Below are 25,157 nucleotides of genomic sequence, written 5' to 3' on the forward strand. Positions count from 1 at the left end.
GTAGCTGGAACCACAGGCATGTGTCACCACGCCTATCCAATTCTTTTTAAATTTTTTGTAGAGGTGGGATCTCACCTGCCAAGGCTGGTCTCAAACTCCTGGGCTTAAGTGACCTTCCCACCTCAGCTTCTCAAAGTCCTGAGATTACAGGCATAAGCCACCAAGCCCAGCCTATTTGTAGCTTCCTAACAAAAACAAATTAACTTTAAGGTAAGTATACGTCAGGTCTTCCTAGTTGCTCATGGTTTTTGCAGTTTCAAAACAGAAACTGCAACATAGGGAAATCCTGTCTCTACAAAAAGTATATTTTTAATTAGCCAAGTGTGGTGGCACACACCTGTGGTCTTAGCTACCCAGGAAGCTGAGGTGGGAGGACTGCTTAAACCCAGGAGGCTGAGGCTGCAGTGAGCCATGATCGTACCACTGCACTCCAGCCTGGGCAACAGACCAAGACCCTGACTCAAAAACCAAAAAACGCAAATTGCTTTTCTTATAATACATATCTTGCCTATTATAATCAATAAATATCATTTTTATTAACATCCTCTTAAGTAGTATAAAGACATCACCAGTTGCCTCATAATACTATTTCAAGATTTCAGGTTATCTTTGTAGTAATTTTGCCTGAGTTCCCAGTCACTCTCAGTATTCTGTCCTCTCATTTAGTCCCAAACAAAAAACAAAGAAACCCTTTTCTAAATGTAAAAAGGGGCGAGGAATGGTGGCTCAAGTCTGTAATCCCAGTACTTTGGGAGGCCAAGGTGGGCAAATCACTTGAGGTTAGGTGTTCAAGACTAGGGTGAAACGCCATCTCTACTAAAAAATTTTTAAAATTAGCTGGGCATGTTGTTACATGCCTGTGATCCCAGCTACTCGGGAGGCTGAGGCAGGAGAATCACTTGAACCCAGGAGCCTCCTGGGTAGTTAGGACCACAGTTGTGCACCACCACACTTAGCTAATTTAAAAAAAAAAAAAAAAAACTTTTTGTAGAGCCAAGATTGCGCCACTGCACTCCAGCTTGAATGAGAGTGAGACTCTGTCTAAAAAAAAATAAAATTATAAGGCTCAAGGCATTATTTTAAATTTTTAAAAATGTTATTTAAAGGAAGGGTAGGGTGAAGGGAGGGATAGGGAAATATGCGTTAAAGAATACAAAATCACAGCTAGATAGAAGGAACAAGTTCTAGTGTTCTATATCACTGTAGGATGACTATAGTTAACAATATTAAATAGTTTCAAATAGTTAGAAGGGGAGATATTGAATGTTCCCAAGACAGAGAAATTATAAGTATGTGAGATGATGGATATGCTAATTACCATGATCTGGTCAATATACATCACATGTATGGAAACATCACTATGTACCCCATGAAAATGTACAATTATTTCCCAATTTAAAAATTTTAATTTAAAAACCTAAAAAAAAGTCATTTAAGTATAAACTTGTATCTTTCTTTTAACCAATCTAGCATAACCTGCTTAATTCTACTAGGATAATTACCTTTGATCCTAATTTAACACTCCTAGTCTCATCAACCAAATCTTACACAATAGTTTTCACATGGGGTAACCAACACCCAACATCTATATAAAATTTTTTCTTTTACAAGAATTGTTTAGAGAGCATAAACTCTAAATGTTCCTTTTCCCATATATCTTTAGTGTTATTACTTTCTTTAATTTACTGAGCTCATATTCTAAAACTAGTAAATAGGAAAAAATTTTAAAGAGAATAAAAGTAATTTTGGAGCTTATAAATCCCTCTACATCTATTCGATTCTTTATTTTAAAAAGAATTAAACCCATCATTACATGGAATGTCTAAAATAACGCCAAAGCCTAATCTAAACACACATAATTTTCACAAATATATATGTGTGTGTATATATAGAGAGTTTACTTTACACCTGCTTTGCATTTATGACTCAAGAAGTATCCTAACACAGAACATTGTAAATTATGCTCAAAGAAATGTATATCAAAATCAGGCAACCTTGGGCCAGGCACAGCGGCTCACACCTATAATCCCAGCACTTTGGGAGGCCAAGGCAGGAGAATCGCTTGAGCCCAGGAGTTTGAGACCAGCCTGAGCAGCACGGTGAAACCCTGTCTCTACAAAAATAAAAAATAAAAAAAAATTTGTCAGGCATGGTGGCAGGCACCTGTAGTCCCAGCTACTTGAGAGGCTGAGGTGGGGCATCATTTGAGCCAAGGAGGTCAAGGCTTCAGTGATCAGTGATTACACCACTGCATTTCTGCCTGGGTGACAGAGCAAGATCCTGTCTCAAAAAGAAAAAGAAAAAATCAGGCAACCTGAAAGTTGCAAATGAAAAAAATAACAAAACCATTTTTACTCCATATTAAAATCTGCAGTCATACTGAGTATGCTTTCTAGCTGATAAAAATGACAAAAAGCATATATGAAAGATTCTAACAATACAAATAACACTTAAGCTTATTTCTTACTGATGGAATTCGCTTTCTTCTAACTTCATTCTCAGCTGACATAAGCAGCAACTCAAGTTCCTTTATTTTCTTTTCCTTATCAGGATCTTCATCAATGAAGGGTTGCTAAAATAAGTTAAATAAAAGAGAAAACAGGCTACTTACATAATTGCTTTATTATTAGTGTTCTCATGTTTATTTTCTTCTATGCAACATGAAATATATTTTTTCTAATAAAGCTTAATGCTACTAAATACTAAATATTCATTATTACAATCCCTCTGGTATCTAAAGAGCTGCTGGTAAATATTTTCAACTTAACAGATTTGGGAAAATTTTAATGCCTTAAAAAAATGTTGCATCATCTATATAAGCTGAAATGTATGTTTGGAATATTTTAGATTTTTAAATCTTAATACATATATTCTATACAATTTAGCAAAAATATGTCCATTCACAACTTGAATGCTTTACCTTGAAAGAATGAAAGGACTACCATACTGGTATCGTTAATCATCTTATACTTGTACAGTTTATATTTCTTAAACCCCACTTACACACTTTCTTCTTTAAGGTTAGAGTACTCCAAGTAGGACAGATCGTATTATTTTTATACTAGTTTAATAAATGAGGAAATAGATACTATTAGGCTTTTTAAAATGTGACTGAACACATTTCCTTTGGTTTTTGTTGTAGATAAAAGTTACCTGAATAAAGGCAGAAGTAGGCTGAACATGTTCTATACAATTGCCTTCAGGTGACACATACTGATACCCAGGTATCTAAAAAGTAATTAATGCATTTTATCACACATATAATGATATATAAATGTTTAAAATCTAAAGCAAATGACAAAAACTTTTGAAATAGTATCAACATAAAAAACTTAGAAAGTACCTGTATTACTTTTGAAATTTTATACCTATAATACTTTCTTATCTATTAAATAATAACTACAGCTCCAATCCTAGAACCTATGGATTAAAAGTTATAACACTTAGAAAAGACTTTTTTTCCCAGATGAAATATGAGAATTACTTAGCCTAGATTTATCAGCCAGTTTATTAAATCTGACATTCCCCATATATATTTAAACATCTACTATTAGAAGGGTTGCTCTATCTCCTAGAGAAAACAAAGTAATTGTGTTCCTATGTGTCCATATGAATGAAGCACTCACAAGGACAGAGACTGAAGCAAGTTTTCAATGTTCATATCTCCTACTTTTATCACCACTCCATGCGAAAGGCTTCTCCTATTACTTGTCTTAGAAAAACAATCAGAATCACTCATATACTTTTAATAGATATGATAGGCTACGTATCATTCTGCTTCTTTCCTAAAACATCTGTAATAAGAATTTTCAAGATACATATAAATTTAGTAAGCAGTAGTGGGAAGACATATGAGAGAAGGTGTTTTTAAAAGCCTTAAAATTGGGGCTGGGTGCAGTGGCCCAACCCTGTAATTCCAGCACTTTGGGAGGCTGAGGGAGTATGGTTGCTTGAGCCCAGGAATCCAAGACCAGCCTGGGCAACATGGCAAGACCCTGTCTTTACAAAAAATTAAAAAATTAGCTGGGTGTAGTGGAGCATGCCTATAGTCCCAGCTACTCAGGAGGCTGAAGCAGGAGGATCACATGAGCTCAGGTGGTTGAGGCTGCAGTGAGCTGTGTGCGTACCACTGTACTCCAGCGTGGCAACAGAAAGAGACTCTGTCTCAAAAAAAAAAAAAAAGGCTTAAAATTTAAAAATATAAATATGAAATTGTCTGCTTTCCATAATGATCTACCTAAATTACTATATAATGCAGAATTATTATGTATAACTTCTAACATAGAACTTAACGTTTAGAATACTCGATTAGTACCACTTATCGCTCAGCTTGCTAACTCCAACGAATTAAAAACTTATCTTTCCCAAACTTTTCATGAAAATCTGTGACGGTATTTTAAACCCATCTATTTTTTTATCAAGTCACACATATAATAAAATTATTTTATTAGTTTAAATTAATTGAATAATGAATATATCTAAATTAAAAAGGAAACAATTCTTGTAGTACAAGAAATATCCTCATCTTTCCAACATATTTAGATTAAGACTGTTAAATACTCTGTTGGCCCCATGTATTATCTTTCTACAAGTTAAAAAAATAAATTTAAACGATAACCTTTCTAAGACAGAAGCAGAATGTTTCAGTTTATGCTGCTGAAATCTAGACTCTAAAGAAAAATGTAAAGAAACATAATAAAAACCTTAAGGTATTGAGTATCAGCAGATATACTGTCTTCACTTGTTTTCCTATTGTTAATGAAAATGTCATTACTCTAAGTGGTTCTTTTAAAATGATGCTTAAAAAACTTAATGTCCACAAAATGTCAAAAATCAAATCTCAGGCATAAAAAGCACAGATTTTTAATATCTCGCCCAATTTTATCTTTTGGTAGACAACCACTAAGTCCTGACTTAATCTTTACAATTTATGTGACAAGAACCAAGAATTGTGCATTGTGAAAAACGGCATAACAGGTAGACAAGGAAATGTAAAACAAATCCCATGAAGACTCCTACACTAATTTCTTCCAAGTAGAAAAATGCACTGTAAGGGACAACATAGAGCTTGCCCCATTTTGAGCTCATGTAATATCTACTTTAATGAATCATCTAAACAAAGACTAAAATTACCCAAGTGATTAGTTATTAGGGGGAAAAGCAAAGCTGAATGTCAGCAAAGGCCAATTAATTACCACACCCCCCAAAACAATTACTTAAGTTATTTTTTGCTACTTTCTCCTTTAAGCCATTTTATATATACCTACCTCTTAGAGATAAGCAATACTATAATTACACCAAAATTTTTTAAATGGAAAGTACAATAGAATGTTAAAGCACAGATGACCATTAGCTTTGAATCATAAATGAAGATTCAAAGAATTAGAGTATTAGGAAATGTATATAGTTTCTTAATGTAAAAATTACATATAAAAGGAAACATTTTAATAAATCTGTTCTCAAAATACTTATAAATCAAAGTTACACATTTTTTTCAATTTCTCTATTTACCCCTTAATATGCATTGTACTTGTCCTATTAAGAAACAAAACACCTTCTCATATAGCAACTTAAGAAATTTTTTAAAATAATAAAGGTATTAAAAGTATGTGCCTGAACAGGTATGTAAAACTGATTCTGGGTTTGCATATGTTCCATAGCTGCACAAGGTTTGTGTTGAAGTTTAGATGAAGATCGTTCTGATTTTATTCCATCTTGTAAATAGCCCTCCTGTTCCACTTTTCTTCGCATAGTAGAATTCCAATGATTTTTGATAGAATTATCAGTCCTAAGAAAGGAAAGGTACAATTTAAAAAGAAAAAAGGATTCCACAGATTTCAACACTGTGTAACTTGTACAAAGTGCTTAAAACAAATTTTTACACTGATGAAATTAGATACTTTTTTCTTAATTTTTCTTTTGGAGTTTCTACTCAGGAATATAGGTGCTTTTTTTAAATTCAAAAGATAAACTGTATGTGTATATGTCAGGCATAGTTCTAAGCACCAGAAATATTGCAGTGAATAAGGCAAAGTAGGTCACTGCTCTCATGGAGCTTACACTCTCCTTGGAAGTGTGGAAGTGGGAAGGAAGGAGGAATAGAAAAACAAATAAATAAATAAATAATCAGTACAATGCAAATAAAGTAGGACAAGAAAAGTGGGTAATAGAGTAATTTTGGTTTGGTTAGAACAAATCAGCCATACAAGAACAGAAAGAAAAAAAAAAGAGCATTCCAGATAAAGAGTATAGCAACAGCCAAGGTCTTAAGCCAGGTACAAACATGATCATGAAAAGCAAATCACAAACTAAAGAATCCCGGTATTTTCACTTCTTAGAACAAAATATTTATGGTAAGAAAGAATTAATTGGCTCCCTTCTTATCTAAGGTTCCCTTTATAAAAATGTAAATCTTCAACCTATAGCTACTTATAGTGCAAATTTCATCCCTCATAAAATATACACATATAAAGCAGGTTTTCAGTAAATGTTAAGGCACTAAGCTAGGTTCTATGGAAAGTAGGAAGATGTACAAGAGATTAAAAGTATCTAGACCTGGTTTAATAACTTGAATAAAAAATTTAACACTATGCCTTAATATCTTATCTATAAAACAAAGATAGCAATGTTTGCTCTGTATACTTTCCAAGTCTATAAAAATTAAGAATACATGTAAAAGCACGTAATGCTATAACGTACTATACAGATAGAGACTACAGCAACAAAAGACAAATGCATGCCTTCTAAGTTATGAATTTTCACAAGGTTGTTGATCTGCTGTACTAAACACTACTAGAAAACATATGAATCAGTACAATGTAGAGTATACTTAGCACATCACTGCCTCTGAGGAAAATTTTGTATTTTAGCCACATGGATATATATACTAATTCCATGGTTTGGATCATACCATAATTAATTAAGATTGAATTTTCCCCAACACACTTCCATAGCAGTTTACTGCAGCTAGCATATTATTCCCTGGTCTTACACATAGAATGCAATATGAAAGAAATCTTAGATTTAGATTCTGTTCCAACAAAGTTTATACAAAGGGGGTCTCACTTGATTGGCACTGATATGTCAACATGATTTTAGAAGTGTATTAAAGGTTTATATAATCTAAAATCTATCATTTTATTGTACAAATTATTGCCATAAAATAATTCATTGAAAAAGCAATCATACCCTTTACCACAGAATTTAGTACAAATGGTCCCAAAAGGTTGCTTATGTAATATAGTCTACATTTTAATTATAACTTTTAAAAAGTCATAGGCGACTTGCAAATGTATTTAATAGTAAGGTAATAAAGGTCATGTTTAAGTACAGAAAAATATATATACATTTATATAAGCACCTTCCTGGAAGTAGTTTAGCAATTTCTGCCCAACGATTTCCCAATCGCTTATGTGCTTCATAGATGATCCTGTCCTCCTCTTCTGTCCAGGAAGATTTCTTTACCTCAGGATTCAGATGATTATGCCATCTTTCTCTACACTGCTTGCCTATTCTTCCTTTTAAATGTTTTGCAATTAAAGACCATCTTTTTGGTCCATATTTCTGAACTAATTCAATAACCTAGGAAACAGAAAAACAAAGTTTAAAAAAGCATTACCTTGAAAGAATTTTAAAACATAATTCAAGAATACCATTTTAAATAAATGCATTAAATCCAAGCCACAACTACATTTGTAAAAAAAAAAAAAAAAAAAAATTACTAATAAATAGCCCTTTAGCATTTGCCAGCTTCAAAAATTGATTCCAAATGCATCTAAAAATCCAAGGGGCTAATTAAAGACACTTGAAATTAAATTGCTCTCATACACTATTAACTTGAAATAACTGTAAACATGTTGAAACTTGTGCATTTTCTACTCTTACATCTATTTAAAAAAAAAAAAAAAAAGCTTCAGCACAAAGCCAAAAACAAAACAAAACAAAAAAACAAAAAAAACAATTTGGAAGCAGAAAGATTCTACCAAGTTATTGGTGCTGTCATTTCTTCCTTTCTCAAACTGAAAGGACACAGATTACATATTCTCTTTTCCACATTTTACAGTTGTTTTTATTTCACCTAAAATCGCAAGAATAGTTATTCCAGCCCACTTTACCTCACTGCCCTATGTCAAATATCACCTCATAAACATTTTATATTGGTAGACTAACTTTAATATATGTTGATATTTTCACTGTATGTATATCTATTTACTATCTTTAAAAAATAAAATTTAAGGCTTTGGTAAATGTATTTTTAAACAAGATCACACATTTTAAAACTTATGAGTAGCCATCAAGTAAATCAAAGCAGTCTAGGTGAAGTAACTTTAAAGTTTGTTCTGGCTAGGCATGATGGCTCAGCCTCTAATCCCAGCATTTTGAGTGGCCGAAATGGGCAGATTGCTTGAGCCCAGAAGTTCAAGACCAGTCTGGAAAACATAGCGAGATTCCATCTCTATTTATTTAAAAAAATTTTAAAAATAAGAATAACAAATAAAGTTTGTTTTGAGCAGGAGTAAGGATGCTCTAATGCCTCAACTGCATTAGCAACTTTTATGACTTAAAAAGCATTAACTAAAGAACAATTCCTAGTGGAGTGCAGAAAAGCTTCTATTCATCTCCGACTTTATAGCACAAACAATGACCTTGGTTTTTAAATCACAAAACCTTTGGAAACATGATGCTCTGACATCTATCTAATCCATGGCTCATTATAGGTCAAGAGAAAAAGTTAAGAATGACTTCTGTGCATATCAAGTTATTAGATGTAAAAATAAAATGAAAATCTGTTTTAAAATGTTAACTAGATTTTTGACAAAAAACTGTACCCTAACAGTTATGAAATAGAGTTCAAAACAAGGTAAGTAACCTTACAGCAAGTATTTTTCCTTCTGCAAACCAAACTCTCAGAAAGAAAGGGCTGTATGTTATACTTGGTTTGACTCAATTTTTTAAAAACCCAACAACATTTCAAGACACTTAACATTCAATTCTCATGCAAGTAGCCTCCAGAGAACAAAATCAAAGTGACTTAAACATATATTTCATATGTCAAAACAACACATTAGGAAGAAAAAAACTAGTCTACCTATATAGTGAATATAAAGAGTATGAACACATTACCCTCTGATCTTCTTCCTTAGTCCAAGGACCCTTTATCAATTCAGGATTTAAAACTTTCTGCCATCGATGCTGGCACTGAAAATCAGAGCGATTCTGAAAAAATTTAGATGATTTTGTTATTAAACAACTATCTTCCAGAAAGCAAGTCAGCCCGAATTTACGTCTCACATCCTTAGAACAAAGACTTCAAGAATAGTGTATTCAACAGCATTCTTTAAACATGTAACATTTATGTTACATGTCTGTGTCCAAATTTTTTGTTTGTTTGTTTGTTTGTTTTGAGAGGGAGTCTCACTCTGTTGCCCAGGCTGGAGTGCAGTGGCGCAATCTCAGCTCACTGCAAGCTCCGCCTCCCGGGTTCATGCCATTCTCAGCCTCCCGTGTAGCTGGGACTACAGGCGCCTGCCACCACACTCGGCTAATTTTTTGTAGTTTTAGGAAAGACAGGTTTTCACTGTGTTAGCCAGGATGGTCTTGATCTCCTGACCTCGTGATCCACCCGCCTCGGCCTCCCAAAGTGCTGGGATTACAGGCGTGAGCCACGGCGCCCGACCTATGTTTTTTCTTAATTACAGTAGTCAACAGGGCTTAGACTACAAATAAAAAACAATTTATTTAAAACTAAAGTGTGTATCTTTACACTACACCTTATAATACAGCAAACAGCAAAGATAAAACACAGATAACCGCCATAAAGAAATGGATTTAGAGCTGAGGAATAAAAAGCAGTGGACAGAAAACTATACAAAGCTGACATAAGAACTCAAATAGGGCCAGGCACGGTGGCTCATGCCTATAATCCCAGCACTTTGGGAGGCTGAGGCGGGTGGATCACCTGAGGTCTGGAGTTCAAGACCAGCCTGACCAACATGGAGAAACCCCGTCTCTACTAAAAATACAAAATTAGCCAGGTGTGGTGGTGCATGCCTGTCATCCCAGCTACTCAGGAGGCTGAGGCAGGAGAATCGCTTGAGCTTGGGAGGCGGAGGTTGCGGTGAGCCAAGATTGCACCATTGCATTCCAACCTGGGCAACAAGAGCGAAACTCCCGTCTCAAAAAAAAAAAAAAAAAGAGAAAGAACTCAAATAGCCTATCAGTCTGGATTCACGTAGTTCAGTGGTACCTAACCACACAGTTTTAAAAAAATGTAAAGGCTTTACTATACTACTTCATGGGATCAAAAGGATGTTATAAATTATGACTCCAAGTTATTAAGAAAATATTACATAGTCTATATAGAAGATGCATGTTACATTTCAATTAAATTGGTTAAGTGTTCATACTTAAAAAGAAAATGAATTCACCAGAATAAGAAAACCTATGCAGTATCTGGGTAGAAACATCTCAAACTCCAAAAATTATAAATGAAGCCTTATTTTAGTCAGTTCAGAACCTGGTAACTCCTACATATTACAAGGATAATGACACCGACACCTAACACTTTATTAGTGATTCACAGTTTACAAAATTGTTAGTTCATAAGATTACAGATAATCTAGAAACATATAAAGGGACAGATACAAATGTTTTGTCTACCAATGGCTCTTTTGCCCAATGCACTTAAAATTATTTTTATTCAAACTCAGCTTCACTTATGGCTTCTGTACACCAATGCTGATCCATTTTAAGGCTGATACTTTCTTCAAAATAATCAGGTTGCTCCTGTATATCCTTGTAGCATTTCCGTTAATGCTAATGTAAATAACTAACCTAGCTTCCATTTATTGAACACCTGGTAAAAATTAAGAATTGTGCCAAACATCCTATATGTTATTTCTAGTTCTATACAACCATACTACAGAAACGAGTATGATTACCTAGATATTATAGATAAGGAAGGTGACAATCAAAGAGGCTAAGTAATTTTTCTACGCTCATAGAGCTGACATTTGAACACAATTCAAACTGACTCGAAAATTGATGCTCTTTCACATTACTTGATCTCAGTTTCTGGGTTATGTTGAAAGGCATATGACAATATAGAAAAAACATAGTTAACATGGTTCATGAAACCCAAAGTAGTCAATATTTAAATTCAAATACGTATATTTTCCCTCACTACTCACAGTGTATTAAGGATACAAATAAGAGTATATGTGAGGGCTGGGCACAGTGGCTCACACCTGCAATCCCAGCACTTTGGGAGGCCGAGGCGGGCAGATCACCTGAGGTTGGGAGTTCGAGACCAGCCTGACCAACATGGAGAAACCCCATCTCTACTAAAAAAAAAAAATACAAACAAAATTAGACGGGCGTGGTGGTGCATGCCTATAATCCCAGCTACTCGGGAGGCTGAGGCAGGAGAATCGCTTGAACCTGGGAGGCGGAGACTGCAGTGAGCCGAGATCATGCCATTGCTCTCCAGACTGGGCAACAAGAACGAAACTCCGTCTCAAAAAAAAAAAAAAAAGAGTATATGTGAAAATACTTCATAAATTATAAAGCTATATAATGAACAGCAGGTGAATAGTAAGTAATATGGTAAACAATAGGCATAATAGTTTTTAAAATCAACATTTTAAAAGGTAAGCCTCAGATGATAAGCTTTTTTAAATAGGGCTTTTCTGGATTTTTTGGTTAGCTATCAAATATCTCAATATATTTCTCACAGAATGTTTTAACATGTATTAGCAAATATTTATAAGGTCCCACATAAATTTATTACCATTTTTGTTTTAAGTTAATAATCTTTTTAGGCCCCTGGATAAACACATTACTAAAAGACCAGACTCTCTAAGCCATTAGCAACCAACTATAGGCAGACCAAACAAACAGGGATGTTTTTAGGAAGGAAACCTAAAATTAAAATACGTGGGCACATTTTTGAAAAATAGCAAATTTAACCCAATGCCTTAAACCAGCCATGTTAGAAATATAATATTCCACTTACTTGAAGATGACTAGCAATTAGAGTCCAATCATCAGTTCCATGTTGTTCAACCAACTTCTTTAATTTATCGTCCTATTAAAACAGTACGAAAATTAAAAAGCTTTCCCCCATCCTTTTCCTCTACCCCTAAATATAGGTAACTTTCCAGTTATATTAAGGAGCATCTGGTAACGATACAATAACTAAAGCTATCCACTATAATACAAATTCCTCCATTTATTATACTGTTTCTGTAAGTCCCAATGTCATCTATTATTCATGTCTCTGGTTGAAGAAAAAGAATGTACAGTTAATTGATGCATACCTTTTCTCATATTTTGTTTTTAAATCTTTCATAACAACAGTAGGTTTTTTTTTGTTTTTGAGATGGAGTCTCGCTCTGTCACCCAGGCTGGAGTGCAGTGGTGTAATCTCAGCTCACTGCAACCCTCTGCCTCCCAGGTTCAAGCGATCCTCCTGCCTCAGCCTCCCAAGTAGGATTAGGATTACAGACACATGCCACCACACCAGGCTAATTTTTGTATTTTTAGTAGAGACAGGGTTTCATCACGTTGGCCAGGCTGGTCTTGAACTCCTGACCTCAAGTGATCTGCCCATCTCAGCCTCCCAAAGTGCTGGGATTACAGGCGTGAGCCACCACACCCGGCTGTATAACTATAGTAATATTAATCCATAAATACATGTAAGAAACTAGTAAACTTTGTCAGATAATAACCTCATCCCTTGTCCATTTTACTCTGTTCCAGAGCTTCTTCAGTCCTTTTTGTTGTGGTACTTCATAATCATGATCGGCATACTGAAGGTCATCATCCTCATCCTCACTACAAAAAAAAAAACCACAATTTGTGAAATCAAGAATTTTATTTAAATTTGTAAATTCAATCATTGAACCTGTGTGTGCAGGTATGACTGAAGAAATCATACAGACTACAAGATGCATTCACAATGAGACTATTCAAAGTATAAAAAATTAAGAGTCAGACAATGGGGTGGGGTGTGGTACTTTTTTTTTTTTTTTTTTTTTTTGAGACAGAGTCTTGCTCTGTCGCTCAGGCTGGAGTGCAGTGGCACTATGTTGGCTCACTGAGAGCTCCACCTCACGGGTTCACACCATTCTCCTGCCTCAGCCTCTGGAGTAGCTGGGACTACAGGTGCCCGCCGCTACACCCGGCTAATTTTTTGTTTTTTTAGTAGAGACAGGGTTTCACCGTGTTAACCAGGATGGTCTCAATCTCCTGACCTCGTGATCCACCCACCTCGGCCTCCCAAAGTTTTGAGATTACAGGCGTGAACCACCGCGCCCAGCCTGGAGCTATACTTCATACTGACACCAAACACATGGGGTTGGATATGCCACTATGGGAAAAATCATAATCTTGTATGTCATGTTAAGGAATTTGACCTTTACTCTTCATTTGACCTTTATTCTAAAGAGTTAAAGAACTTAAACACAGCAAAAGACAAAAGACAAATATCTTGTGTTTTAGAAAAATCAATGACAAGAGTGTGGTGAAATTGAAAAAGAAAAACCAATTAGTAATCTTCACAACAACCCAAGCAAGAAATTATTGGGGCCTGGCCGGGCGCGGTGGCTCAAGCCTGTAATCCCAGCACTTTGGGAGGCCGAGACGGGCGGATCACGAGGTCAGGAGATCGAGACCATCCTGGCTAACAGGGTGAAACCCCGTCTCTATTAAGAAATACAAAAAAAAAAAAAAAACTAGCCTGGCGAGGTGGCGGGCGCCTGTAGTCCCAGCTACTCGGGAGGCTGAGGCCGGAGAATGGCGTGAACCCGGGAGGCGGAGCTTGCAGTGAGCTGAGATCCGGCCACTGCACTCCAGCCTGGGCGACAGAGCGAGACTCCGTCTCAAAAAAAAAAAAAAAAAAAGAAATTATTGGGGCCTGACAAATGGTAATGGAATATAAACCACAGCCAATTAAAAGACACAATAGGAGTGATCCAATTAACAATACCAACAACAAAAAATTTTTAACATCTAAAAATAATTTTAACATACAAGCTAAAGGTACAGTAAGTGACAAGACACTATTGTGAGACACAGAAGTCTTGAACAAATGGAAAAACATTCTGACTTTTTTTTTTTCAGAGAGCGTCTCAGCTTGCACTGTCGCCCAGGCTGGAGTGCAGTGGCTCAATCACAGCTCACTGTAGCCTCGAACTCCCAGGCTCAGGCAATCCTCATGCACCATCATGCCCAGCTAATTCTTTCTATTTTTTGTAGAGATAGGGTTTTGCCATGTTGCTCCACCCCCAAGGCTGGTCTTGAACTCCTAAGCTCAAGTGATCCTCCTGCCTCAGCCTCCCAAATCCCACGCTTGGGATTACAGGCATGCATCACCATGCCCAGCCTTCTGACCACATTCTTGGATAAGAAAACAATATTATAGATATGTCCATTCTCTAATTCAGGGAGATGTCCATTCTCCCTAATTCATAAATTTAAATAAAATGAATAAAAATACCAATAGATTTTGGGAGAGAATCAGACAAGCTGAATCTACAATTCATATGAAAAAAATCAAGAAGAATAGAGAGAAAAGTTTTAAAAAATAATAATCAGAGAATTACCACTACCCAATATCAAAACACACTGTAAAGAAATAAAATAGAATGGTACTACCACACGAACAAACACATAGATAAATGGGACAGAACAGAACATTCAGGAAAGAAAAAAGACCCACATGGAATTTGGTAAATTATAACAGTAATATTTCAAATCAGTGGAGTAAAGGTAGACTTTTCAATAAATGGTGTTAAGACACTGGGTAGCCATTTTTTTAAATTAAGATGGGCCGGGCTTGGACACCTGTAATCCCAGCACTTTGGGAGGCTGAGATGAGCAGATCATTTGAGGTCAGGAGTTCGAGACCAGCCTGACCAATATGGCAAAACCCTGTCTCTACTAAAATTGCAAAAATTAGCTGGGTGTGGTGGTACATGCCTGTAATCCCAGCTACCTGGGAGGCTGAAGCAGGAGAATTGCTTGCACCCAGTGAGCCAAGACTGCACCACTGCACTCCAGCCTAGGCAACAGAGTGAACCTCCGTTTCAAAAAAAAAAGATGGTGTCCTACTTTACAATAAAATAAATGAGTGAAGCAATTATTTACATTTTTTAAATGAAACCATAATAGTACTATAAAAATAGAAAAAAAAAGTCTACTTTTCATATCCTTGAGCAGAAGAGAGGTAAATGTGACAAAAATCTGGAAGTCATAAAATAGATCAACCAAGGTAATGACAGTGGGAATTGAAAGAAATATATGACAGTGAGAGATATTTAAAAAGCAGAGAAGAAAGGATTTTGCAACTGACAGATGAGGGACACGGAAGGAGGAATTAAGGATGACTCCAAAGTTTCTGGCTTTGAAAACATAATTAGAGCTATTTACTATGGAAAATGAGAGAAGAAGAAACAGAACTTTGGGAGGGAGAAGAAAATGGGGAGAGTATGTATAGTTGGGGACTATTTTCAAGGTACTTGAAAAATACACAGGTGGATGTCTGGAACAGCACTTCCCAACAGAGATATAATGCAAGTCACATATGTAATTTTCTAGTAGCCACATTTTTTTAAAAAAGAGAAATAAGTGAAATGTACTTCAATAGTCAGTATTCTTTAGCTTAATATATCAAAAATATAATCATTTCAACATGTAATCAATATAAAAAAGTATAAATGAAACATTTTACATATTTTTTTCTTACTAAAGTAGAAATCTGGTGTGTATTTTGTAGGTAGAGTTCATTACAATTCAGACTAGCCACCGTTCAAGAGCTCAATAGCCACATGTGACTAGTGGCTATCCTATGAGGCAGAGCAGATCTAGAAGGCAAATGAGCACGTGGACCTGCTCAAATACAAGGTCTAGGGTAGAGATGCAGTTTCGGCCAGCATACAAAGAATAGTTGAGGGCACAGGATGACCCAAGGAAAATTAATAAAGTAAGGAAGGGGCCAAAGTCAGAATCTGAGTTTTTGATGGAGTAAAAAAAGAAAAAGCAATTTTAAAGAATAAACCCCCATAAAAAACGGCAAGCCTTAATGATAAACTGAATTAGAAGGCCAGGCACTCTGGCTCACACCTATAATCCCAGCACTTTGGGAGGCTGAGGCAGGCGGATCACCTGAGGTCAGGAGTTCAAGACCAGCCTGGCCAACACGGTGAAACCCCATCTCTACTAAAAATACAAAAATTAGCTGGGCATGATGGTGGGTGCCTATAATCCCAGCTACTTGGGAGGTTGAGGCGGGAGAATCACTTGAACCTGGGAGGTAGAGGTTACAGTGAGCCGAGATCACATCATTGCACTCCAGCCCGGGTGACAGAGCGAGACTCCGTCTCTATAAATAAATAAATAAATAAATAAACAAACAAACAAACAAACTGAATTAGAGGATTCTGAGTAGGCTGTGGACTGAACAAAGTCATGGCATCTGAAAATAACACAGTCTAACACTTACTTAAAACTCTCTAAGTACCAGACATTGTGGTAGTCTATGAAATTTTTCTCTTAATGCCTCACAACTGGAAGAGGGGAATATTATCATTATTCCTATTTCACAGAATAGGAAACTTTGACTTAGAAATGTAACCTCTTGCCCACAGTCACTACTTAACCACTATACTACAACATACTGGAAAAATAGGGGGAAAGTGCTAGGAAGCTGGAAAATACTAAAGACAACCTCAAGTTCATTTTGGAATCAGAACAAGGTTCTGGTTCTAACTTAATGACTCACTCTGTATCCGTGAACACGTTAACCTCTCAGGGATTTAGTTTACTTGTTTGTAAAATGATAGTAATACCACCTACCTTATAGTGCTGCTTTAAGGATAAAATTAAATGAGAAAACATATATAACACCTCACACAGCACATGGCACAGAAAGGTGCCTCAATATTAGTATTACGTGCATAGGCTGATCACCTAATAGTATTCAAAATTATTTTTGCCTTACTAGATTCAACTCTTTCTCAAAAATTCATTCTGATTTCAAACAGCAAAAGTCTGAAGATTTGTTTAACCTTACTCTAACATAGTTAAGCACATGCAAGTAGTTTCTAATATCTATGTAAGTTAGTAATTTTAATCTTACAAAATTGAAAAATGAAGGTCCACATTTAATATATACTGTCTATAGATCCTTTGCAGGAACGTCTAACTTCCATTGACTTGTCAATTCCATTGGAACAAAATTCTTCATATTTGACCAAGCAAAACACCAAGATTCTTCCATTCCCCTATGATCTGCTTCCACAGTTCAATGCACTTCAGTAGTCCAATGTTCTCTCTCCCTGAAGCCATTGTCTATTTGTAACAATAATCCACCAGTCATCCTTTCATACATGGCCGTTTTGTTTTGTTTCTTGAGATGGAGTCTTGCTCTGTCGCCCAGGCTGGAGGGCAGTGGCACAATCTCGGCTCACTGCCACCTCCACCTCCCCAGTTCAAGCAATTCTCCTTCCTCAGCCTCCCAAGAGAAGGAATTACAGGTGCCTGCCATCATGCTTGGCTAATTTTTGTATTTTTTTAGTAGAGACCGGGTTTCACCCTGTTGGCCAGGCTGGTCTCAAATTCCTGACCTCAGGTGATCAGCCAACCTTGGCCTCCCAAACTGTTGGGATTACAGGTGTGAGCCACCACGCCCGGCCCACATATGGTTGTTTTATTAAACTATGTTTAAAAAAAAAAAAAAAAAAAAAAAAAAAAAAAAAAAAAAAAAAAAAAACACCTCTACAGGCTTGATTAAATACCTGATACGTGCAGCCATTTTCAGCTATCAGAAATATCACCTGATTGGCCAAGATTAAATTGTTAAATTCAACATCTTCAGGGTCCAATGACTTCATAAATTTCTAAGAAAGCTACTGAATCAGATAAAACACCACACTGTAGCTTTCTGTCCTATTTGTGTGTACTAAGAGCACCTACCTTTCTTCTTTTTAATGTTTATCACATTTGCCAACCTCCACATCCAAAAAGTAAGCTCATGAGTGCAGACCATGTCTATCACGTTCACCTCTCAGGACTAAGCACAGTACCTGCCACTCAAATATTTGTAAAACTAATGAACAATCTTCCCTAACCTTCCAACTCCACCAAGTGCTCTATATTCCAAAATTATCTCACTCCTTTCCAACCCAACCAAAACTTCCACCTTCTTCAATACATGTGATCTCAAAGTGGATCTAAGAAAGAAAATGTTTTAACAAATGAAAATACCTCTAGGAAGAGGCAAAAGGCATTCTCATTTGTTAAAAGAATTTCAAAACCCTAAAAAACACCTCCAAGTGGTAGAATTTTAAGAAGCAGAACCTGCTGAAACATTTTTAAATATTCAATACCAGAAAAGGTCCTTTGAAGGTTATCTACCGTACCGTTTAACCTTTCTTAGAAATGCCACCAGCAACATTACCACTTCCTGACACCCCAAATAGCCCTCAGGCATGCTTTCCACAGGGTCTCTTTCTTTTCCTCCCTCTCTTCAGATCCCCAAAGTTTCCATAACAGCGTATTTGAGACTGCTTTAAAATACAAGTTATTTCTAAGTCAAAATATTTTTTACCTTGGGAATTTGCCCATATAAATCTTGAGTATTCACAAAACTACGTCACATTTAATCTATACGAAACCCACTTTAAGATTCTTACAAAATATTTTAAGGATATGAGTCCAAAAACATTATTTTGGTCAAAAACACGAGTTTCCAAAGAGTAATTTTCCTAAAAACTTTTTCATTTTAACTGTAAAATTTTGCCCCTTACTTTTTACCCACACACTTTATTGTGAGAAATTTCTATTTCTACATGAGGTTTCATTCTCTGTTTTGCATTTCAGCATGGTCATCAGTTTCAGACACTGAGTTATGTAGCCCATTCAATGTTCAGTAAGCTGGGCTTTTTGAATGGGTAACTGTGAGGGAGCAAGTAGAATTCTTAGAATTATTTACCACTGGGACTTTCCTAGAGTCCACCTCCTTCTTAGTTATGGCATCCAGTTATTTCTACATATATGTAAGTGAGTATTGAAAAGACAATGTTAACTTTCAAATACATATAACCAAAAAAAAGATCCTAGATATGTATCAACATCACTAGCTACAAAGAAAGATGCCTGAGAATGCCTATAATTTGCAAAGAAAACAGGGAAAGGATAAAACCCCACAAATCACTGCACCAATATCCCACTTTCACTATTTAACAATGAAAAAGTCCCATCACTGAAAAATGATTAGACATCATCAAAATGGATCTGTTCTGTCTACTTTTATATAATCTTTTGACATTTCTGTATAATAGCAATCAATGCTGATAATATGTAATAATTTAATAAAATTGGCTTCCTACTATGTAGTTAAATAAACCATTTCTAGCCTAGTGTAATTATCTAGAAGATAGCAAAAGATAGCAAAATAAAGTGACATTATTTCTCTAGTCACAAAGCAATAATAGATTAATTCGGTCTTTGACTCTCCAACCCAGGACTTGGTTTCCAGAATGATTCTGCTAGTTTTCTTAAGTCAAAGAAAATATTTATTTGATAAATGTCTAATACATAACCAAACTACTATATTCAAATGGAAACAGTTTCAAAGATTGTGAAGTAAAGGGATTAGGGTGATTATGAAACAGTCAACGGAAGCACACAAAAAAATTTATAACTCATTAGGCCAGGAAAATAGTTAAGAGTAACTTAACATTGGGGTGCAAGCTAACAGGACATGATACTCATGACTTTGTGAAATAATACCCACTTGATGAAATAATTCATATGTGATGTTAAGATAAAACGTTTAGAAGTTCAATTTTAGAGGATAACAATTATATCACTTAAACCAGCAAATGAGGTATTCCAAGGAGGAAACTGAAATTTTAAAAAAATTTTTATTCTAAAAGAAAGAGAAATACCGGTTCTATAAAATTTGCTGTAGTAAAATTGCATCAAGTTGATAATATTTTAAATCACAAATTAACTCAAGTCCGAAATCTTTATCACAGACAAAAAAAAATATCTTTATTATACAATCTTGAGGACAAGTCCAATCATATTCAAAGTATGAAAATTTACCAGGTTGATTTAATAAAGTGAAATTAGGCCACCCAGTGGTTAATATGATGTACTGCATACATGAATATTTTATTTCCAAATCTGAACTGTGCAAGCCAGCATTCTTATAGTAAGACAAATTTGACTTTACATAACCTTTGATCATTATTAATAGCAATACTAAAGAGAGTTCTACCTAGTAATTCCATAAACAAAAACAATGTGAGAAAATTTCTATTTCATTAGTATGTATATGCTTTTAAATGAGAAAAGATTACAAAATGTCTTCAAATATATATATTAAAGCTAGAAACTACCTCACAGACCATAAAATCCAAACTCCATACATTAACCAGATGAAAAACCGAGGCAGAGTTTACCAGCTTCCCCAAACAGTATTGCCAGTTAATGACAAAACCGATTAAAAGATCAGTTCTCATATTTCAGTATAATTTCATCCCCACCCATTTTGCTGGAAACAACACAGTAAAATTGGTTCCTACACACACACATCTACATAACATTGAAAAAACATCTTCTATTTCAAGAGCTGGCTTTTATCTTTTCAGGTTAGTGTAGTCATAGGCCATCCCAAGCGTAAATACTTTAATCTGTTACTAGTAAGCAGGTTTCTAAATGACTTTTTTAAAGTTTACTTTAAAGGGTAAAACTGATTTTCGAATCTAAAATTAATTATGTATATATAAATATGCTTAAAAGTCAAATATATATTAATAACAGATATATTAATGTTAGTATTGCCTGTAAATTGTCATTGCAATTCCCAGTGGGACGTAAAATTATTTAAAGTCACAACACAAATGAGTCTTCCTTTATGTAAATCTAGAGGAGAGATACTACAGCTATCTTAAAGGTCAAAACAGCTAACGTCCTGCAGTTGTTTCACACTTGAGGTAACACTTAGTTTTCTACTCTTAGGTTTTCTTTTTTCTTTTTTTTTTTCAGATCACATAGGAAACGTATATTACAGGATTTATGCCTATGCTCTTAGGCAAAACTTTTATATAGCAAAGTATAGTTTTCACTTGACCGCTTAAATGGTTGTATACTGGAGATCTCAAATTACAACCTGAAGTAACTTTTATTTCTTTTCCCTTTCAGCTATAAATTTGAGTTCAAATATATTAAGATACTTAGCTAAAAGGCAAGAGAGATTTTTCCCAATGACTACATTATTTTTGCTTCAAAACAATTCACATGCTATCTTCTTTTGTTTTTGGTTGAAGCACAAAAGCAGAGCATCTACTATCGTCTAAGATATGTAAATCATATTTACGTATGCAAGAAATGTAATTTAGAGTATGAAACACATTCAAGTATGAAGACTTAAGAGATACATCATTCAGAGATGATAATTTCTCCCCACATCCTCTATCTGTATACTCCCAGGGACAGTGTAGCTTCACCCCACCACATTTAATTACTCGAGATTTGACTCTTTAAATCACTCTATCATGTTTAAATTAACTTACACAACTGGCAAGGGATAAATGTCAAAAGTACAATATTTAGATTTCAAGCTCACAGTATTCTCAATAAAACAACTTACATAGGCAAACTAACATTAAGTTATTTCTCCTTTGTCTATTATTATGAAACATACACTTCGTACATATGAAATTGACAGAAAACCCTTTGGGGAGGGGAAGGTTCTGACATTTAAACATTCATGTCTAGTCATAATTTTAATTTAACTAAATGCTGATGACAGAATTAGCCAAGAAACTGTTTCAAATAAGATTAACAGCAATACTGATAAGTAGATATCACACATTAATAAACTTGTTATTGAGTTAACATATTCAATTGTCATCTTATTTTTACATTTTTTTAAATTTAAAAATTCAAAAAGCCTAAACCAGTACTTCAGCAATCATAATTACAAGAGGTTTAAATATCTATCTTTTCTGAAGATTGATGTTAATTGGGTCCTTGAAGTTCTAGAGGGGTGGTTCTTTCCTGGGTGATTTTGTCCCCCAAAAGATATCTGGCAATGTCTGGAGACATTTTAACTGTCATGACTGAGGGAAGTGGAGTGTTCCTATCTCTACTGGGTAGAAGCCATGGATGCTGCTAACATCTCCCCATTACAAGAATTATCTGGCCCAAGATGTCAATAGTGCAAAGGTTGAAAACAGTTTTAGAGGGGTCTGTGTATACATTTATATCATCTCAAGGGTTTGTCCTATAACTTAGTACAAAACTAGTAAGTTTACCGGGACTTAAGGATTTCTGCAGAAGCATCCTGCACACAGCAGATATTTAACAGACAAAGCAAAAAACAATTATGTATAGTTACTGCCAAGTTTTAGCAGAACTCTGCAGTGAATGACCCCCATTACTAAATTTCAACTTAGGAAACACATCTCTAGTTAAGATTTTGGGGCTGTGGATCTAGATAAAAAAAAAATTTGGAAATTCTGCCAAACATCTTTTCAGGTTTATCTGATAATGCTGAAAATCAGAAGACACCCTATATTTTTGTTATCTAAGCAATTACTCCACATAATTTATGAGTAACTGCTGTAATGGCATGTAAACAAAAAGTAGACACATAAATTCATCCTAGCACATTTTCCAGGCAAAGGTGGAAAAAAGTGCTTTACCTCTGTGCAACACTTAGGTACGGTCGGAGTCAAACACTGACACTCAAAATATTAAGTGAATCAAACACATTGTTTTATTTTAAGATCAAGCTACTAGTTGTTACTACTAGTTGTTACTATGTGACATGGTCCCAATAGAGGATATTAAAATATACATATATACATAAAGCTGAGAATATGGGTATGGAAATTACAGAAAACATCGAAAAGGTCCGCTCAGCTATTCCCCAGAGGATTTTCCACAACGTTTCAAGACAGCTAGGTTGGCAGAGGGGTGGCTGCCCAGGTTCACCACGGAGTTCCTATTTTGACTGTACTGTCATTCAGAAAAGAGTCGCCCGAACACCATTTTCAAGTCCTCTTGGCAGGACACAGCCAGTTTTCTCTGCGTAGCGAACTCCCTAAAAGCGCTCGACTTACCTGGCAAGAAACCTGCCTCGAAGAAGTGGCAGCGTGAGGTCAGGAGCCTGGACACGCACTGTGAGGAGAGCCACGGAGAAACCTGGGCATCTCGTACGTCCCGCGCCTCAAACACCCTGGTCCCCAACTCTCCACACGTCGCGGCTGCGCTCCGGCCATCGAGGCCAAGCGGCCGCGGGCACGCGGGAATAAAAACCTCTGCCCTCGCCGGGGAGGACCTTATGGCGGGAGGGGGCAGTGGGATAGGAAAGAGAATCTAAGCCGAGACGGCGCCGACAGGCCTGAGCGAAAGGGGTGCCACCCACCTGCGCGACCTCTTCGCCATCCTTCAAGTACCGCATAGGAGCGTGCTGGGCGGGGACGCGGGTCAGCCTCCTCCAGCCTCCGGCGAATGCTCCTTCTCCCTGATCCTCCAGTAGCTTCCCTCGCTCCCTCTGGAGACTGCCGAGTGCGGAACGCACGTCCTCCACAGGGCAGGACGGAGGGACAGCGGGGGCGGACCGCGACCCGCCCCCGACCCCGGCCCGCAGCGCCGCTCTTAGCCCCGGCCCGGCCCTGCCAGGGATGCCCCCAACATGTCAGGAGGCGCGATCCCGCCCTCCGCCGGCTTCTCCCGCCGCTTGTCAGCCTCCCCGCCCCGGTCCCAGACCGGCTCCGCCACAGGCGCCGACCCTCCCCTCTCCCCGCAGCTAGCAGTTCTGCAGGGCTCGCAGTCTCCTGCAGGGTTTTGTCCGCACCGCCGAATCTCGCGCCCAGCCTCCCTCAAGAGCCGCCGTTTGAATCTGCGCACGCGGCCCTGAACCCCATTGGCTGTGGGGACCGCACGCGGAGCAGCGGGGGCGGGGCGGGGAGAGCCCGCGCGGCTGAGGGCGGGGCTGGGGAGCTGGAAGCTGGGACTGGAACTCGCGGGAGTCGGGGAACGAGCCCGGAGCCAGGGGGTGGGGCCACGGGTGGGGCCGCGGGTGGGGCATGCGGGCCGAGCTGTCACAGGACCCGGAACGCGCCGAGAGGCGCACCGCGCGGGGCCTGCTGGGAGAGCAAGTTCCTGTGCTAGCCGAGGAGCGGGTCCGGAAGCGGCGCTGGAGCGGGTCCGGAAGCGGGCGGTGGAGCCGTCCAGCTGCCCCAAACTTTTTAGGGTGAGAGGACTGAGTTTCTAGCGAGGTGGGTGGTCCCGCGGCCCAGTGTGGGAACGTCTCCGCAGCCTCGCCTCGGCCACAGCTCCTCGCTCCTTAGGTGTCTTCCGTCTCACTAGTTAGGAGGCGCGATTTTCAGACTTGAGACAAACCTAACCATAAATTTGCGCTGCCGTTATTTTTTAAGCAAAAATGTGAGCTATTTTTACCCAGACATCATAGCCACGAGAGTGACGAAGACTGGCAGGAAACCAAATATCACCTGTTTTCCTCAAAAAGCAGCTGAAGCGTGACAAGTGAAAAAAGTTCCTAGCGGGAGACGTGCTTGGAACGGGAGATAATCCGTGTCTACCGCTGGTCCTCAAGGTGCTTAATTTTGTGTCCGCTCTACGGGAAATAACGTGCGCGGCGGAGAAGCCCGGACTGGAGAATAACCCGTGAAGACGACAGTGGACTGAGCGTTTCGTCCAGATGAATGAGCATGGTAGTTAAGTGTAGAAGACGACCTTCTTTCCTCTGGAGAGACCGGGGAGGGGGGAACCACCGGAGGAGTTTCTAGCGGTTGCAGCTACTTGAGGTTCCAGTCTAATAACTACGAACTGTTCATTTCAAGTAGCATTAAAGTAGATTTGCTACAGTGACAATTAGACTTGGCTAAGGAAAATTTGCAAGGCAGCATGGTCTACTGCATAGAGCACTGAGCCGCATGTTAACACTGTAACAAACACTTGCTATTTTGAAATTTTACGCTTCATCTTTTGCAAATCAGATGCAGGTGCGGAGTGAATTAAGCGGAGCTGAATTAAGAGAAGCTTACATGCACTACTGTCAAAACCTAAACACACTGGCTCTTTTTTTTTTTTTTTTTTTTTTTTTTTTAACAGTTCCT

The 25,157-nt window shown here is 37.3% G+C and overlaps 1 protein-coding gene across 3 annotated transcripts in view; it reads right to left on the minus strand.

Annotated features, from left to right (window-relative positions):
- The window catches only part of MYBL1 (MYB proto-oncogene like 1), a 49,199-nt gene extending 25,331 nt beyond the window's left edge, over positions 1-23,868 (minus strand). For all 3 annotated transcript variants that reach the window (XM_025395249.1, XM_025395248.1, XM_025395247.1), the window contains exons 1-8: positions 23,441-23,868; positions 12,729-12,834; positions 12,014-12,085; positions 9,124-9,216; positions 7,361-7,581; positions 5,614-5,788; positions 3,154-3,228; positions 2,468-2,572 (exon numbers count right to left, since the gene is read on the minus strand). In XM_025395249.1, the coding sequence (XP_025251034.1) occupies positions 2,468-2,572; positions 3,154-3,228; positions 5,614-5,788; positions 7,361-7,581; positions 9,124-9,216; positions 12,014-12,085; positions 12,729-12,834; positions 23,441-23,460 (867 nt within the window). In that variant the 5' untranslated portion in view covers positions 23,461-23,868. The remainder of the gene's footprint in view (positions 1-2,467; positions 2,573-3,153; positions 3,229-5,613; positions 5,789-7,360; positions 7,582-9,123; positions 9,217-12,013; positions 12,086-12,728; positions 12,835-23,440) is intronic.
- Positions 23,869-25,157: the final 1,289 nt, after the last annotated feature.

The sequence above is a fragment of the Theropithecus gelada genome, chromosome 8 (assembly GCF_003255815.1).
Source record: "Theropithecus gelada isolate Dixy chromosome 8, Tgel_1.0, whole genome shotgun sequence".
Classification (NCBI taxonomy): Eukaryota; Metazoa; Chordata; class Mammalia; order Primates; family Cercopithecidae; genus Theropithecus; species Theropithecus gelada.